The sequence below is a fragment of the Papaver somniferum genome, chromosome 11, assembly GCF_003573695.1.
Source record: "Papaver somniferum cultivar HN1 chromosome 11, ASM357369v1, whole genome shotgun sequence".
NCBI classification, from domain to species: Eukaryota; Viridiplantae; Streptophyta; class Magnoliopsida; order Ranunculales; family Papaveraceae; genus Papaver; species Papaver somniferum.
Genome location: NC_039368.1, coordinates 8,491,782 through 8,510,303, shown reverse-complemented (window position 1 = coordinate 8,510,303; position 18,522 = coordinate 8,491,782). Strand labels below are relative to the sequence as shown.

Here is an 18,522-nt window from a genome sequence, read left to right as displayed (position 1 = left end):
CGATAAACTTATTCCTTCTCTTATATATATTTCACAGTCGAACCTAAAAGCATGACAAAAGAATACCATTTATGAACATCCCAAAAAAATGGGACGATTAATGAGTGATAATGGTTTTCAAGAAACAGATTCAACATAGAAGCATTTTGGAATCTTTCAATTATGTCAAAAGCTTCAGGAAAATAATCGAACTCTCCTAAAATTGATTCCACAATCTGCCCTAAACACTCGAACTCTGCCATGAAAAATGTTATATTTTTTAGGAAAATAATAACATTGCAAAAAATGAAAAACAAAGTGAAAAGAAAAGGCATAACAAATGATTTTTCTAATCTAATCCTATAATTATTTGTGTTAAAGAATATATAATAAATATATATTAAGATAATATGGATATCTTATTGAGTTTGTTATGATATTAATTATTTGAAATTATTTTGTACTAGTTATATTATTGTGTATATACAACCGGTATATAAAGATTGAGTATCCCCTTAATTTCCAAACACGAAAACTTCAACCAAAGCATGAATATCGCAAATGAGTTTCCATAAACAAGATTTTAAATCTTGCATCTTCAATCAAATCAGCATTCTCACAAATGAGTTTCTCTAATAAGTAAAATTTGTCATAGATATGACGTAGAAATTCATGATATAGAACTCATAATCACATCATATAAAAAGATCAAGAAAAGGAAAAAAAAATAGATGTTTATTTATAATTTAATAATTTTGTTGGTCCTTAAGTTCACTTTAAATGTCGAGAGAAATGGATATTTGAACTTCCCGTAGTTTCTAATTTTTAAAAATAAAAACATTCTTAGATTTTGGTTTTTGAAAAACTTTAATTAAACTCTCGGTAGAATATGTAGTTTCATATTCCAACAGACATAAAATGAAATGACCCAAACATCAGAACAATGTCTTAGCGACATTTGTTATTAACTAATTTATAAATTAGTTACTACACAGTTGTCTTTTCCACGATAACTACTACCTCCAAAGGCTAACTCATCTACCGTCGTATGGCATGTTTATTTTTTGTTTCTATTTCATACTTACATGCAAAGGAAGAATGTGGTGAATATACTTCCAAAACTAAATGGTTGAAGGATTCGATTTCTTGATTATTTCATTTGCCAGTAATATTAGTTATAGTTACCCTTTGTATTAGTACGACCACCCAATGTTTAACTGAAAAACTATTCTTGATTGGCGACAATCACTCGATACACTAGACACGCAAAATAGCATAAAAAAATATGCTTTCTTAATAAAGATACGACATATCTTTAAAACTACGTATAATTATAAGTTTCTCTTTAGGAAACCAATTAAAGAGGAAAGTGAATGAACATTTTATTCATAGGATATATTGATATCTACATTCTACCATAAAACCTTTTTTTATTACAATTTTTTTCTGAAAAAATCTTCAAACAGTTTGAAATTGGCTTTTCCAACTGATTCCACGGGTTAAATGTTCTCAAACATTGGGAGATAAATAACAGTAGAGATGTTTTCAACTTTTTTCACGTGGATATTGAAATATTCATTTTTTAGGGTTCCGATATAACAAAACATAAATCTTTAATTTCATATTTTTTGTTAAACTAGTGGCTAAAATTTAGGATTCTTCTACACTCTTAACTCAATTAATGGCTTTTGTTTTTTTGAGACGCTAGATTACATCACCGAAAGGAAAATAAGGTTATAGGGTTTCAAATCATTTTGCACCGATTCTAGGTACCAAGTTGCAATTCAATATCGAATGTATTGGTAACCGAGAAAAATATTTCTAGAGTAATTTCATCTTGGAGTTTTTTGGTAATCAGAAAGAACACACCGTCTACTGCATCAGAATTTTCTTTTCTCTCCCGTCCCATCCTCCTTCTCCGAATGGAAGTATTTATATGATTTGACAGGCTCATCTAGGAGGTCGGATAAACAAGTAAAAGCAGTATATTAACGGATTTGACAGGCTCATACGGTTGAACTAAATCCATTTAATGTGTTTATTGCGATTCTCCACTATGAGAAATACACACAACAACACAATATACGATGCACAAAAATATATATATATATATATATATAGTAGCGCCACTTAAGTTATGATGATGAGCCACAACTACAATGACAGAGATTAAGTCTCACGGTCAATGTTGTGTCGCTAATGACTAAATAGCCAACATCTACTTCTACTTCCCCCTTCAATATAAAGCTTATACCAATTTTTTCGCTTTATCATACTCTCCTGATTTCGCTTATTTTATGTTTTTCACCATGAAACCTGGTTTTGATTTTTCTAAAGAGAAAATGGAGATTAATATGGATTTATACGAGGAAGAACAAGAAAAAGATATAGATATACCGAGATAATTGATTTTTCAACGATTATCCGATCTTTCTCTTCTCTACTCGTTTGTTAGATTTAGCATTAACATTATCATATATTGTTGTACCTTTGATCTTTAATGTAAGGGTCGTGTTATAATCTTTTGAGATCAAACAAACAAACAAAATAAAGAGTCTTTCTCTTCTCTACTTGTTTGTTAGATTTAGCATTAGCACTAGCATATATTGTTGTACTTTGATCTTTAATGTAAAGGTCGTGTTATAATCTTTTGAGATCAAACAAACAAACAAAATAAAGAAAAAAAGGAATGAGAAGCCAAAAAAAAAAAAAAAGTAAAAGTGCTGGCTATGGGGTTCACCATGAAACCTGGTTTTGGTTTTTCTAAAGAGACATTGGAGATCGATATGGATTTATACGAGGAAGAGCAAGAAAAAAATATAGATATTCTGAGATAATTGATCTTTCAACGATTATCTGATCTTTCTCTTCTCTACTTGTTTATTAGATTTAGCATTAGCATATATTCTTGTACTATGATCTTTAATGTAAGGGTCGTGTTATAATCTTTTGAGATCAAATAAACAAACAAAATATAGAAAAAAGGAATCGGAAACCAAAAAAAATAATAAAAAAAGTAAAAGTGCTTCCTATGGGGTTCACCATGAAACCTGGTTTTGATTTTTGTAAAATGAAAATGGAGATTGATATGGATTTATACGGGGAAAAGCAAGAAAAAGATATAGACGTTCTGAGATAATTGATTTTTCAACGATTATCCGATCATTTCGACTTGTTTGTTAGCTTTAGCATCAACATTAGCATCTATTGTTGTACTTTCATCTTTAATGTAAGGTCGGTGTTATAATCTTTTTAGATCTAACAAACAAACAAAATAAAGAAAAAGGAATGGGAAGCCAAAAAAGAACAAAAGAAAATAAAAGTGCAGGCTATGGGGTTCGAACCCATGCGCACTTGAGTGCAGAAGATCTTAAGTCTTCCCCCTTAACCACTCGGGCAAACCAGCTGTTTGTTCTGTTCGATCCTATTCAATATATATTACGTTTCCACGCCAATTTCCAGAAGCTTCGGTCCTTCCTCTTTTTATACCCTTTTCCGAGACCAATACCCAATTTCCTCAATCTCTCTCCCTCTAAAGTTTTCGCCCAAAAAGAAAAAAAAAACCCTAATTCTGATTTTTCATCGTAGATTAGATGAGATGGCGGAACATCTGGCTGCAATCTTCGGTACAGAAAAAGACAGAGTAAATTGTCCGTTTTATTTCAAAATCGGTGCTTGTAGACATGGGGATCGTTGTTCAAGGCTTCATACCAGACCTTCTATTAGTCCAACGATTCTCCTCTCTAATATGTATCAAAGACCTGATATGATCACTCCTGGTGCTAGTATTGATCCTTCTGCTCAGGATCCTCGTCATATTCAACAACACTTTGATGTAAGATTTTTTTTTAATTTTTGGATTTTTTAGGGATTTTTTTCTTTTCTGATGAGTTGTGAATTTCTGAATGTGAGTTTTGTTTGAAATTGAAGGATTTTTATGAGGATTTGTTTGATGAGCTGAGCAAGTACGGAGAGATTGAAAGTCTTAATATCTGTGATAATCTGGCTGATCATATGGTGGGGAATGTTTATGTTCAATTTAGAGAGGAAGAACATGCTGCTAATGCGCTTAAGAATTTGACTGGAAGGTTCTATGCAGGTACCCTTTTCTGAGATTTGATTTCTTTTGTTTGTTTGATTTGTAATTTCGTGATATGGTTTTCTTTGATTTGTGATATCGTTTATGGAGATGTTGTGTATTGATTATGAGAAGGTTTTAATGTTTTCAGGGCGTCCTATTATTGTTGATTTCTCTCCTGTGACGGATTTTCGTGAAGCGACCTGTAGGCAGTATGAAGAGAATACGTGTAATCGAGGTGGATACTGCAACTTTATGCATTTGAAGAAGATTAGCAGGTCCGTCTTGTTTTAGTTTTATTGTATTGCATTTGATGTCTGTTCATTGGGATATGTTTGAAAACAATTAGGAGGTTAATTGATTTGTAGAGCTAGATTTTATAGGTTTTTGTGATTTCTTCGTTTGGAAATTTATTTTGCAATTGACGGATTTTATTTGCACAATGCCAGGGAATTGAGGAGGCAATTATTTGGTAGGTATCGTTCAAGGCATAGCCACAGTAGAAGCAGAAGCCGCAGTCCTCACAGGCATCGAAGTTATGAAGAGCGTTCATATGGTGGCCGTGGTTATGATAGAAGGTCGAGTGATCGGGGTAGTAGGAGGACTAGGAGCCGGAGCCCCGGAAGGAGAAGGGGACGAAGTAGGAGTCCTGACAGGAAGAGGAACAGGAGCCCTGTTAAGGATAGGGAAGGTAGTGCCGAGAGGAGGGCCAAAATTGAGCAGTGGAATAGGGAAAAGGAGCAAGTAGTATCTGCTAATGAGAATAGTAATACTACTACTGGTCTCACTCACAATGACGGCAATGGGCACGATGCAGAAAATGGAGAGCAATACTATGACCAGCAACAACCACAGCGAGAACATGGATTATCTGAATATAATCATTAATCTGGTAGGTAACAGTTACTTTGTTTGTTGCTCTTGTTAGAATGATGCCTCTCAGTTCTATTTGAAAATGAGGGTTTGGATTACACAATACGTACACGATGAGTAAATTCAGTTTAATACCCTTTTCCACTGTGCAGGTGGTGTGCAGGTTTTCAGTTCTAGGATGGAGAATGTGAATATTATTTCATGTTTATACTTCGTTAATTCATTTATATTGTTGATTTTCAAAGACAGGTTTTTCAGTCAGCCTCAATGGTTTGCTAAAAGTTTTTTTTTTGTTGTTGTACACCAAACCTTCCCTTTGTCGCCGGTTTAAACTTCTCCTCCTTATTTTTTCCGCCAATGCTTCTTGCAGTTATGCTAAATTTTGAACATATAATAACTTTTCTGGTCACATGGATTCTTAGGTTTTTTAACTATCCTGTCAATTCTGAACATGAATCTGGAAGGTTTTAGTTTACTGGAAACCATAGCGGCAGTATGATATTGAGTAGGGTCTCCTAAAAAGTAGCATTTGGTGAATGATCGTGTCTTTGCTCTCAAGTGTCTCTCCACATGATTGTTTTTTTACATATGTGGCCATTGCACATACATGATAAAATTTCTGAGGTTGTCTCATTTTTGGGTCTTAACAGATGTGGATCTTACATATTTTCATGAGTTGTTGCAGGTTCAGGTACCCTGCTTCTGAGGAACAACCTTAGTTATTATGTCAACTCACCGTGAGCTTTGATTTACAGGTTTTGGCTCGACGCCAGTGATGCGAGTTTACAAGATTTTAATGTTTCATGGTGAGAAAGCTGAAGTTATCTTGGCAGGTTAGGTTTTTCTATGGAGGAAGGACCAATTTTCTTGGTCATTTGTGGAAAGCCCAGAGAGGAGTTGCTCATGCTTGCTCATTATGTTTAATTCAGAAACAACTTTATTTTTTGCACTTGACCATGTAGAAGTAGTTGATACTGTTCATTTTTCTGTTTGGTAGGCTCAGTGTAGCTTTTTAGTAGACTTTTAACTAGTGCAATCCTGAGTTTCTATATGTCTGTTTCTCTGTATTTTTTTTTGGTCATTCAACTTGTTCTTAACTTAGCACAGTAATACTGCATGTTGGTCATTATATGGATAACCAAGAACTGGTATCTCAAAAGCCAGTTAGTCCCAGTACCCCAATTATTGGGTACTGAAACTGGTAGCTCAGCCAGCTTGTGCCAACAGCTGCTGGAGAACAGCACAACACTAAAATCTTAAATTAAGCTGAGAATTGGGGTTTCAGCGTTGCTTTACTGGGCGCATCACCACCCAAATTACTATTTGTAGCAATTACAAAAACAAATAATCGCAAGGAAATAGTTCAGCGACCTCACTTGAGAAGAGTTGCAATTTCACTAGTAAGCATAGAAAGCGTCGTAGCCGTAGTGGGGGTCTGTCTACTGCAAATTCCTATACGCACAACAAACCCACATGAATGCATCTTAATATTTCAATCTCGAAACATGGTTCGGGCAACACCAATGTTGGATCAACTAGGGAAAGTGCACTGTTCTCGTTCCACAGCTGCCATGCCTGAAACAATTTCTCCAAGAAATCGATTACTTCATCAGAAAAAGGAAAAACTTACAATATAATGCTGTAGAAAGAAGAAGAAACGACTGGAGATATGAATCGAACACTTACTGTCCTAAAAGTCTCAATGATAGGTCTTGATCACAGAGGCTAGAGTTCCTCTTTCCCCTCACAATCTCTAGCAGCAACACTCCGAAAACATCTGAAAACATCGGGTTTTTCCGAAAATCTTCCCTCTATGACGCACTCAGGGGACATGTATCCACTGAAATTAAGTATTTGAGACAGGTTAAAAACATGTAACTGATCGAAAGATTATCTTAAGTATCCTACTTTGGTTATGAGATCTAGCTTGACCGATATGACAGATGCCTTAAGCGAGAGTAGTACAACTTACAATGTTCCAGCAACCTTTCGAGTATTTGCTTGCAGTCGTTCATTGCCTCCAAATATCCTTGCCGTGCCAAAGTCTGAAATTTTAGGATTCAACTCCTCGTCCAACAGAATGTTGCTAGCTTTGAGATCTCTATGGACGACTCTTAGTCTGGAGTCTCTATGAAGATAAAGAATCCCTCTACCTATCCCTAGGATTATTTCGAACCGCTTTTTCCAATCAAACAACCCTCGCATTCTAGGATCTGATCCATATAGCCCATGCATAGAAATTGAGAAATTTAAGGTAACATTCATCTAACTGATAGTTTTTAGAGCATTAAGTTAATGAACCAAACCGAATAGAAATGTATCCAGGCTTTTGTTGGGCATGTATTCGTAAATCAGTATCTTCTCATCTTCATGAGTACAGCAGCCGAGAAGTCTGACAAGGTTCCTGTGCTGTAGTTTGGAGATCACCAAGACTTCGTTTTTAAATTCTTGTGAGCCATGTTCAGAGCTTGTAGAAAGCCTTTTCACAGCTATCTCTTGTACCTCCTGTCCATCACGCAGCGTTCCCTGAAGAAATTAACAGCATGTAAGTCTTACAGGCTAATATACACGACTTGATCGTATAAATTCAAAGTTTCTGCAACATATTTATCTACCTTGTACACTGAACCAAAACCACCTTGCCCAAGCTTATTGGCTTCACTAAAATCGTTTGTAGCAATAGCTAGCGTTTTAAAATCGATTACTTTTAGTTCTGCGTTTTCTTCAATTAGCATCTCAGTATCTGAAGGTTCTCTTCCATTACTATAATCGTTATCGGAATAGACTAATGATCTTCTCATGTTTCTCTTCTTCTTCTTTTTGTATCTCCTCTTTCTTTCCAATTCTACACTCTTTCTCATGCCTCTCTTCATTTTTCCTGGTGCACACAGAAATTTGCAATCCAAAATTTTGATATGTGCAAAAAAAAAATGACATCAATCGCACAGTAAAATGAACTAGTAATGTAGTATATATACCTATCAAATAGAGCAAGTAGCAATAAATGAAGCCACTCTGATCACGGATCCATCTCAAACAGGAACGAATTTGTCTTCCCATGAGAATCCAACATAAGTATGAGCTGACACTGGTTAAAAGCATTCCTATAACAACTGAAGATATGATAATTATCTCAACATCCAATTCCTTATCTGCAGTAAATTGTTTTTATGTTATAATTAATAACACTGCTAACAGTAGTTAGTTTAAAGTCAGATGTTTTCTATTAAAGATAACTGTAACCGTCACTAACCGTTATCTCTTAGCTGTCATTAGCTGTTTCACCTGTACTCTGTCTGTATAAAGACATCATTTATTGTGTGTCTGCTTCTTTAATGAATTGTTAGAGAACTCTTTTTCCATAGTTTCTCTATGGTATCAGAGAGAAAACACTAGGTTTTCTTTCTTGATCCTTCTCGTTTCCGCTAAATCAATCAAATTCTCTTACTCAGATCGTCTTTTTGATGTTCATTCTTGATTTTCTTTCGGTTCATCATTAGATTCTTCTTCTCCGGTATCATCTTTTTCATGATTTAAACTTTTACAGATTCAGAATCGTCCACAATGTCAAATACTTCTGATATTACTTCAATTCCAGTACATCAACTCGCCAATTTGATTCAATTAAAGCTCAGAGATGATAATTTCATCACCCGGAAAGCTTTGTTAATGTCGGTAATTCGAAAGTTTCAGATTCTTTCTTTTCTTGATGGTACTGTGTATGTCCTTCTCAATTCATGGTCGAGGTGCTAATCAAGTCGAAAATCCCCAATATGCTGCTTGGTGTGACACGAATCATACCATAATTTTATGGATCCAATCAACAATTTCTAAAGATGTTATACCTTATTTTGCTGGTGCTGTTTCATCACATAAACTATGGAAGAATATTGAGTCAAGATTTGCAAGAACCTCAACAACTCATACCATACAACTCAGGACTCAACTTCAAGGTATTAAGCAAGGCTCAAAATCAATATATGTGTTCTTAGATGATGTCAAGAAACTCTCTAATGAGTTAGCTGTTGATGGATCCAAAATCTCAGATGAAGATCTTGTTGTTATCATCTTAGGAGGTTTGAACCCTACATATTCCACTTTTTGCACATCCATAAGAATCCGTAATCCTCCAGTTTCAAGCATTGAGTTACACAATTTGTTGATAAGTAAAGAAGTTGTTATATCTGGCAATCAAAGCATTTTAGCACCTATCACAACTTTTTATGCCTATCACTGGTCATAGTGCTAATTACAAAGGTAAGAAACCTTTCAATCCCAAATACAAAGCTAGTACTTCAACAAATTCATACAATTCATCCAAACCTCAGTTCAATCCACCTGCACCTCCACCACCTCCATTCATATCAGTACCTATACCTCAGTCTTTCAACCCTGAGAGACTTTTATGCCAAATATGTAACAAATATGGTCACACAGCTTATGAGTGTAATTAAAGGCTCAATTTTTCCTATCAAGGCAGACAACCTCCACAAAACCTTCATGTTATGCTTGCTGCAGCTAACATTGGTGGAGAAAATCCATGGTTTGTAGACTCTGGAGCTACTCATCATATATCATCTACTACTTATGGTTTGGACAATATTGGCTTTTACTCTGGTGGCGATCACATTAGCACTGCTAATGGTCAATGTATGCAAATTAATGGAATTGCTCATTCCTCGGGATTTTTACATGGAAATAAAGTATGTTTGCCAAATATATTACATGTGCCCAATTCTACTCAAAATTTAGTATCTGTTCACAATTTTACAAATGATAACAACTGTAGTATCACATTTACCTCTGATTTCACTGTGAAGGAACTCAACTCAGGGAGGACAATTTTCCAAGGGCTGGCTAGACATGGATTATATCCCATTCATTTTTCATTCTCTCCAGATCATCATGCCTTGTCCTGCACCACCATCAACTCCACTCAACTCCATCAAAAACTTGGACATACCTCATTTCAGTCATTACAAAGAATCTGTCATTCTATTGGTTACTCATTATCTACCAAAAATCTTTTTTGTATTGAGTTTAATGTAGGTAGATCTCATAAACAACCATTCTCTGTTTCCATATCTCACTCTAGTACTCCTTTGCATTTACTTCATATGGACCTCTGGGGTCCTAGTCCAGTTCAATCTATTAGTGGATACAACTATTTATTGTAACATCATTGATAATTGTACAAAATATTGTTGGATTTATCCCATGAATAAAAAGTCTGATTTCAAACTCATTTTCAATACCTTCAAACTTATGGTTGAAAATTTCTCTAACTTGTCTATCAAATACATAAAAACTGATGGAGGAGGGAAGTTTATACACAATTAACTCACCACTTTATTATCTTCATCTAGTATATCTCATAAATTCAATTGCCCTCATACCCCTGAGCAGAATGGGGTTTCTGAATCTAAACATAGACATCTAGTTGAACTTGGTAGGACTTTTCTAATTCAATCTAATATGTCTCATGAATTCTGGGTAGAAGCTTTTCAAACTGCAAATTTTTTGATCAATAGATTGCCTACTGCTTATCTTTATTTTGTTTCTCCGTTTGAAAAGCTTTTTCATTGCAAACCAGATTATCATTTTCTTTGAGTCTTTGGTTGTGCTTGTTTTCCATGGCTCAGACCTTACACTTCCACTAAACTTGAACCTAGAAGCAAAATGTGCATTTTCATTGGATATTCTAATTCACATTAAGGCTACAGATGTCTTGACCCCATAACTGGAAGAGTTTACATATCAAGGCATGTTTCTTTTAATGAGTCTGTGTTTCCTTCTCTTCAATACAAATTATTTGTTTCAAATTCTACTCCTGCTACTATTGATCATGTTCTTTTACAGCATACTGTTGTTCATAATCACTCCACTTTACCTTCTTTTACATCCATTTCTACTACAGATTCTGTTTTTCCAGTTACTTCTTTTGATGACACCACTATTGGTGTTTCTTCTTCCAGTAAGGAATCCATTACTACCCCCACTGCTATTTCTACAACATCTGTTAATCATTCTCCTTCTGATGTTGTTCCATTATCTTCAGTAGTCTCTTCATCCAACATTCATAATATGCTCACTAGGGCCAAAAATAATGTTTGCAAACCAAAAGCTCAACTTTCCACAAAATATGTTCTTCCACTGGGCTATATTACACATGTGAATTCTTCTACTCCTCCTACCTGCTTTACTCAGGCCAAAAAACATCCTAAATGGAGAGTATCTTTTCATGATGAATATAATGCTCATGTTCTAGCTGGAACTTGGACTAAGGTTCTTCCAAACCCCTCTCAAAATCCAGTTGGTTGTAAATGGGTTTTTAAGGTTAAACAGAATGCTGATGGCTCTCTGGATAAGTTCAAAGCAAGATTAGTATCCAAAGTCTTTTATCAACAACAGTGAATAAATTATTCAGAGACATTTAGTCCAGTAGAAAAACCAACAACTATAAGATTAGTTCTTTCTCTTGTTGTTCATTTTGATTGGAAAGTAAAGCAGCTTGATGTAAGCAATGCCTTTCTTCATGGAGATTTGAAAGATGAGGTTTATATGGTTCAACCACCAGGCTTTGTGGATCCAGATCACCGTGACTATGTCTGCAAACTCAACAAGTCCATTTATAGTTTGAAGCAAGCTCCAAGAGCTTGGTATGAAAAGCTTGTTGAAGTTGTTACGTCTCTTGTTTTTCAAATGTCTTATGCAGATACATCACTGTTTGTTCACAGAGTTGGTACTCAGATAACCATTTTACTGGTTTATGTAGATGACATTCTATTGACAGGATCATCTCCTTGTTTCAACAATATGTTATCTCAGACATTCAACAACATTTATCTACAAAGGATATGGGAGAAGTTCATTACTTTCTTGGTCTAGAAGTGAAGAGAAATGATACAGGAATATTTCTTTCACAAACAAAATACATTTTTGACTTGATTCAGAAGACCAACATGCTAGTAGCAACACCTTGCTCTACCCCAGTTGTTGCTGATGTGAAAATGAGTAAAAATGATGGCATTCCTTTCTCAGATCCAACTGAATATAGATCCTTAGTGGGTGTTTTTTAGTACATTACTTAGACAATACCTGAAATTGCTTACTCTGTCAATCAGGTTTGTCAACACATGCAATCTCCTACTGACACTCACTTCATTGTTGTCAAAAGGATAGTGAGGTACTTGAAATCTACTATAGATCATGGGGTTTTTCTAAAGAAAGGGCTTGTTGCTCTTAATGCTTATTCAGATGCTACCTGGGCTGGTAACCCAGGTGACAGGCGCACTACTAGTGGATTTTGTATATTTTTTGGCACTAATCCAATAACTTGGAGCTCTAAGAAACAAGCAACTGTCTACAGATCTTTCACAGAAGCAGAATACAGGTCTTTGGCACAAACTGCAGCTGAAGTTGTATGGGTCTGTCAACTTCTCAAGGATTTACACATTTTTATGCAAATCACTCCTACAATTGGTGCTGAAAACATTGGTTCGATTTCATTGGCCACCAACCCAGTCAATCACAACAGAATGAATCATATTGCATTTGATTTTCACTTCATCAGAGAGCTTGTCAATTCTAAGACTCCGAAGCTTTACCACGTCTCTACCAGTTCACAAGTTGCAGACATCTTCACCAAAGGTTTATCTTCTGCAAGATTTGATTTTATGAGAGACAAGTTGAGTGTTCGTAAGTCTGCCCAGCTCAACTGCGGGGGGCTAATAAAACTACTGACAGTAGTTAGTTTATAGTCAGATGTTTTCTGTTAAAGATAAATGTAACTAACCGTTATCTCTTAGATGTCATTAGCTGTCTCACCTGTATTCTATCTGTATAAATACATCACTTATTGTGTGTTTGCTTCTTTAATGAATTGTTAGAGAACTCTTCTTCGATAGTTTCTCTAATAATATCTATTGTACTGAAAATCTAGTTTAGAAAACAAAGAAAGCCATGCAGGACTTACGTACCAAGTTCTGAATTAGAAACATGAATGTGAAGATTGAAACCCAACTGCTTAGATGTTTCACGTGTATCAATCAAATCTCCTGTCCACCACATACACCCAGAGTTGGGATCGTGATGGATATACGAGAATGCAATGCATGAACAGTTGTGCAAACATTTATCGTGACACTGCACGTCTCTTATACCCTGTGACAAGTGATAATAGTCAGGCACATTCCACATAATAGTGGATTAAAACAGTATGTTTAGGTCTTACTTTCTTTACCATGTGTATGATTTCAATGATATCATCAAGCCATATTTGAGTAACTGGGATGGTCCTATTCAAGTCGAGCAAAAAAAAAATTTGAATTCGAAAATTCAACCTTTCCCCTATTACTCCCCGTGATTTTAGGAATTTATCATGCTTTAATGTCGATGGAACCATGGATTGCTCCGGGCACAAATGGTTTTCCACCGGGTTCTTTACCGTTCACAATGGCAAGTGGTAAAAATAAGATGTCTGCAAAACGATAAAATCTTTCTTCCACTCTGGATTTCTACACAAGAAAATCAACAATAAGAGTTACTTTGATTCCAAAATCTTTTACAACTCACAAACCAAAAGACTTCCAATTACTCTATGCAACACAATGTATAAGTTGATCTCAAAGGTAATTGCTCTCATGCTTAAAAAGCACATGATCAACATTATACCCCTATGCAGTTTGCATATGTCCTAGGTAAAGGGCCCGCATTTATTATAAATGTCAGAGAAACAGCTGAATGCAGAGGAAGAGCTCCATGATAAATGGGTTATTCATATCTAGTTCATCTTGACATGTGGAAAAAGACATAAAATAAATCGACCCAAACATCAAAACAATGTCTTAGCGATATTTTTTCTTAACTAATTTATAAATTAGTTTCTGCACAATAGCCTTTTCCACGATAACTACTACCTCCAAATGCTATCTCATCTACCATTATATGACATGTTTGTTTTTTGTTTCCATCTCATACTTACATGCAAAGGAAGAATATGGTAAATACACTTCCAAAACTAAAATGGTCGAAGGATTCAACTTCTTGATTATTTCATGTGAATTATAGTAATGCTCTGCATTAGTACGACTACCAAATATTTAACTAAAAAACTATACTTGATTGACAACAATCACTCGATACACTAGACATGCATAACATCGTAAAAAGAATTATGCTTTCGTAGTAAAGATACGACATATACTTAAAATTACAATTATAAGTTTCCCTTTGGAAAAATCAATTACAGAAGAAACAGAATGACCATCTATTCATAGGATTGACATCTACATCATAGCATAAAACATTTTTTTAATGCAATTCATTTAACTTTTTTTAGAAAAATCATCCGACGGTTTAAAATTGGCTTTTCCAACCGATCGCCGAATAAAATGTTCTCAAAGATAGGAAGATAAATAAAGATATATATTTTTTCAACCTTTTTTCACGTGAATATTGATGTATTCATTTTTTTAAGGTTCCGATATAACAAAACATAAATCCTTAATTTCATCTTCGTCAAACTAGTGGCTAAAATTTAGGATTCTTCTACGCTCTTAACTCCATTAATGTCTTTTTTTCGTAAAAAAAACGCTCGATTCCATTGCTGAAAGGAGAATAAGGTTATAGGGTTCCGCATCATTTTGCACCAATTTCACGTACCAAGTTACAATTTAATATTGAATGCATTGGTAACTGAGAAAATGTTTTTAGAGTGATATTGTCTGGGAGTTTTTTCGTAATCGGAATGGACTCACCATATGCTACATCCGGATTTTGTTCTCTCCCATCTCATCCTATTTTTTTCCCCCTCTTCCTCTTATTCATTCCACTGTAAGGATTCACAAACTCGTTCACGCTATTAGACCGATCAAGAAAAGATTTAGCCGCTAATAACTCAATTGACTGAATATGAATTTTAATTAATAGAAATTAATCCAATAATAATATGGAGATGAAACTGGTGTCATTGGATAGATCTCCAAAAATTATGCAAAATGGACTACTCGAATGCGTTATTCGCACGCCGGACGAAGAAGAAATCATCCAAGTTGTGAGAAGGGTGGAATAGTGATTTCGTGGATAAGTGTTACCAAAACACTCGAACTTTTACTTAAGGAACCTTTTATCTCAATCAATTGAGATATTCTGTTTGGCCGCCCACATCCATTTGGACGGGTGCCTCATCGTTTCTCTTTGTCCTTATCATCACCAAATCGAGAAGAGAAATTAATTTTCTTTCTTTTTCTTATCCTTCTTATCTTCTCTGCTTTCTTTTGTTCTTCAGTCGAGTGATGGTTTGAGAAAAAAAATTAGTGCTCAGGAGATCGAGTAAAAGAGGATATGGATTATGTAGTGAATGTTGGTGGTTGTGTTGATTAGGGTATATGATTCACATTCCATGAAAAGGTAAATTAGAGAATTCAAGTTAGGCTTTTCTTTAGTAAATTAAGGTTTTCAAATTTGATTGATGTTCTGAAGATTTAGACGATGATGTATAGAAATATCGTTAGATGAGGAAATATGGGTAAACGTTTAATTGAAGTTTTGAAGTTGATTCGTGAAGAATTAGGGTTAGGGTTTTGAAATTCAACTGAATATTTGTATTGGTGATAGACAAGAAGAAATTAAAGGATGGGTATGGTGATTTAAGAGGTGAATCGAAATATAAAACTAAGAGATAAAGGAATTGGGAATTGGTTTTAGGTTTTCTGAGAATCAAAGTTGGTGATGAAGTTTGAGGGTGTTAGAGCATTGTTGGGTCGAATTCGTAAGCGTTGCTATCTCAAGATTGTTTGTCAAGTTTAGGTGATCAAAACTATAAATATTGATTTCTAGTCTATTTACAGCTATGTCTCGGATTAGGATAGAATGTGCAGTTGAGCTTTATACTTCACGACGTTCATCGATTGAAGACGAAGATCTACTGAAGAGAGATTGGAGGAACCTCATCAACAAAAGGTATGTGGAGACTAAAACTTATCTATCAATCAGAAGTCTATTCTATTCTATCTTCTAGTGAGACTAAGTCGTATAGCTATATAGACTATTATATTATACACATTTGATATTTCGAGTTGAGTTTAACTCAGTTATAAATTTCTCGAAATATTTGTTGGAAGCTTTTTGCTTTAGCTACGTTCATCACATTCTTGACAAGTTTAGTTGGAAACAATTTGTTTTTCGGAAACTAAATAATAAGTTAAAAGATGATCATGTGAAAATCTCCTTGAAACATCTTACATCATTTGTGCGATACAATCATTTGATGTCGACTCAGAATGTTTCGTATTGATCATTCAATCACTTGAAAATTACTTATAAGCTAATAGTTTTTCTGAGAAAACTATTGTCATCTTCTAAGGATGTTTCAATGATTGAAATGAGAGTTTAGGACAAACTAACCTTTGTCTGGATACAACACAATGTGCATACCAGTATGCAAATTATTGTGGTATGATTCAGGTCCGAAAAACCTTGTTTGCATACCAGTATGCTTACGGTTTTAACTGTTAAAACCCGGGAACCAAGTTTTCATACCAGTATGCGAACAGTTCTACATGAGTTACGGTCCGGGACAACAGTATGCGGTTTGTGAACTGCTGGACAAGACAAAAGTCCAAAACTTTAGTTTGCATACCCGTTTCCAAAATTAGTGGTTAAAGTTCTAAAATCGGTTAAGTATGTTTTCATACTCATAAACAAAGAAATTTATAAATTTAGGAATGCAATCTTTGCAAACCGTGGCTTAATGTTCATGAATTGATTCTCATGAATCAATCTGGTTTTGTTTTAATTGGACCAATATATATTTCTATGTGATTGATAACAATTTAGCAACTCTATGTGAAACACAATTAGATTCATTTTATTAACGTTCATGTTTGATTGATCACCATAATTGATCTAAAAGTATTAGATGAATGTGGTTAAGACAAAAGTGTTCGTATGGCTAACTTCAGTTAAGTATTATTGATCCACCTCAATATACACGTTTAGGTACGGTTACCCATATCTAAATGAAAGCATATTTCATTTGTGTGTAACAAGCTAAGACCATCTAACGGTGGAGAGACATTGCTTTGGTTTTAAGCAGACTTATCTTGAATCTTAAATCAGGTTTTCATCTAACGGTGAATATTGAATGCTTTGTTACTAATATATCTTATCTTTGATTGAAAGCAAACTCTGATTTGAAAGACTATATAAGGGAGAACTCTAGAAACTGAAAAACTTAATCCCGACACTTTCATGTGTCCTAGTTGCGACTAGAGTAGATTCTCCTTTAACCTGGGTTTTTCCAAAACCATTATAGGTTACGACTTGAAGACTTAATTTGGGATTCGTGAAGCCAGACCCAACTATTATATGTTCCAAGATTTCGGGGACGATAAAGAATTTTTCAAGAATCTTAATGTCTAGGAAACTTCTTATGAGAATTTATTCTTATGTTTAAGAAGGATAATTAGGGTTTGGAATAGCAATATTGTGATTTCACATAGCTATTGCCAACGATTTTCATCTTGCAGTGTTTCAGATTTATTTATTTAAAATCTAAGTTATCTGGAAGATGATTTTACAATATTAATCTTTATTGGTTTTATGTATTGCAAAAATATTTTATAGGATATCCGTGTTTACGTCCGTGAACTATGATTATCTCATATATGATCAAAAGTTAAGTTTATTATGTCTTTATGCAAATATTGATAAAATATAGAATGAATTTTTGAATATCCCGCAGTATTGATCTTTACCTGATCCACTTCTATGTGAAAGTATTGTATGGCTCCGTAAGTTTTCTTATGTTGAGCATTTCCGACTAAATTAATCTATAAGGTCTTTTTATGATTAATTTATTCGAGTTTTCTGGATACAAATTCATGTTTCATGTACTTTGTTAATGTCCAAAGAAATCTTTCTTTTCTTGTTATAAGTAAGGTCGCTCTTATTGTTCTTTCGGGAATGACATTTTATGGGGAAGAGTTCTTAATTGAACTTGTGCTTAATTGCCAAATCTTTGTGGGAAGTGTGGCTGTGGAATATTGTAGGAGTTATCTTGTATCTTTATAAACTCCTTGATGAATACACTAAGTTTCGAGTATGTGAAATCATCGAAACAAAGTTCATATGTTCTCTTTTAGTCATGCATTATCTGTTTGACAATTTCATTATGATCCCGCAATTTTCGTACCTTTGCCAATTTATATCGACAAAAAGAGGGAGAATTATTTGGTAGTTCACACTACAAACATATGGTTTACGGATCATTATATAATGTGGAGTGGTTTTCATTGTGAGATGGAAATTTTGACTAAGGGGGAGCGATATATATCACCGTACTATTATTTTCAAAGTTGTGATACAATTGAACTTTGATGTTGTATAATAATACTAAGACACCATATAACAATGATTGAGAACATATATTTTTCATATGTTTTCTTATTGTTATGGCTACGGATCTTCAACAACAATGATGCTGAGTTGAACACGTTCAGAATCACTGAAGTACTTGGAGTGGCGAATAATTCAAGGAATGTTGAAGAACCAAGGAAATCAAGCATGATAGATAAGAAGCTACAAAGTTT

General features: G+C 34.5%; 1 protein-coding gene, 1 non-coding gene and 1 pseudogene across 4 annotated transcripts; 1 reads left to right on the top strand and 2 right to left on the bottom strand.

Moving 5' to 3' along the window:
• Positions 1-3,302: 3,302 nt before the first annotated feature.
• TRNAL-UAA lies at positions 3,303-3,385 on the bottom strand. The gene has a single exon. It is a non-coding gene; the product is annotated as a tRNA-Leu (tRNA).
• A 99-nt stretch (positions 3,386-3,484) lies between these two features.
• Positions 3,485-5,997, top strand: LOC113322315 (splicing factor U2af small subunit B-like). 3 transcript variants are annotated; one of them, XM_026570386.1, is made up of 5 exons: positions 3,485-3,814; positions 3,910-4,078; positions 4,209-4,335; positions 4,507-4,949; positions 5,686-5,997. In XM_026570386.1, exons 1-4 carry the CDS (start codon positions 3,578-3,580, stop codon positions 4,943-4,945), a joined length of 972 nt encoding a protein of 323 aa, XP_026426171.1. In that variant the 5' UTR covers positions 3,485-3,577; the 3' UTR covers positions 4,946-4,949; positions 5,686-5,997. The 3 variants fall into 3 exon arrangements, with proteins under 3 accessions (XP_026426171.1, XP_026426170.1, XP_026426169.1); XM_026570385.1 differs by having other exon boundaries at positions 5,083-5,997; XM_026570384.1 differs by having other exon boundaries at positions 4,507-5,997.
• A 464-nt stretch (positions 5,998-6,461) lies between these two features.
• Positions 6,462-8,240, bottom strand: LOC113324049 (annotated as a pseudogene).
• Positions 8,241-18,522: the final 10,282 nt, after the last annotated feature.

Bases quoted from the DNA above. Each gene is read 5' to 3' on its own strand.
- LOC113322315 (XM_026570386.1), top strand. From the start codon at position 3,578: ATGGCGGAACATCTGGCTGCAATCTTCGGTACAGAAAAAGACAGAGTA. The intron at 3,815-3,909 runs GTAAGATTTTTT...TTGAAATTGAAG, and splicing joins ATATTCAACAACACTTTGAT to GATTTTTATGAGGATTTGTT. The intron at 4,079-4,208 runs GTACCCTTTTCT...TAATGTTTTCAG, and splicing joins GACTGGAAGGTTCTATGCAG to GGCGTCCTATTATTGTTGAT.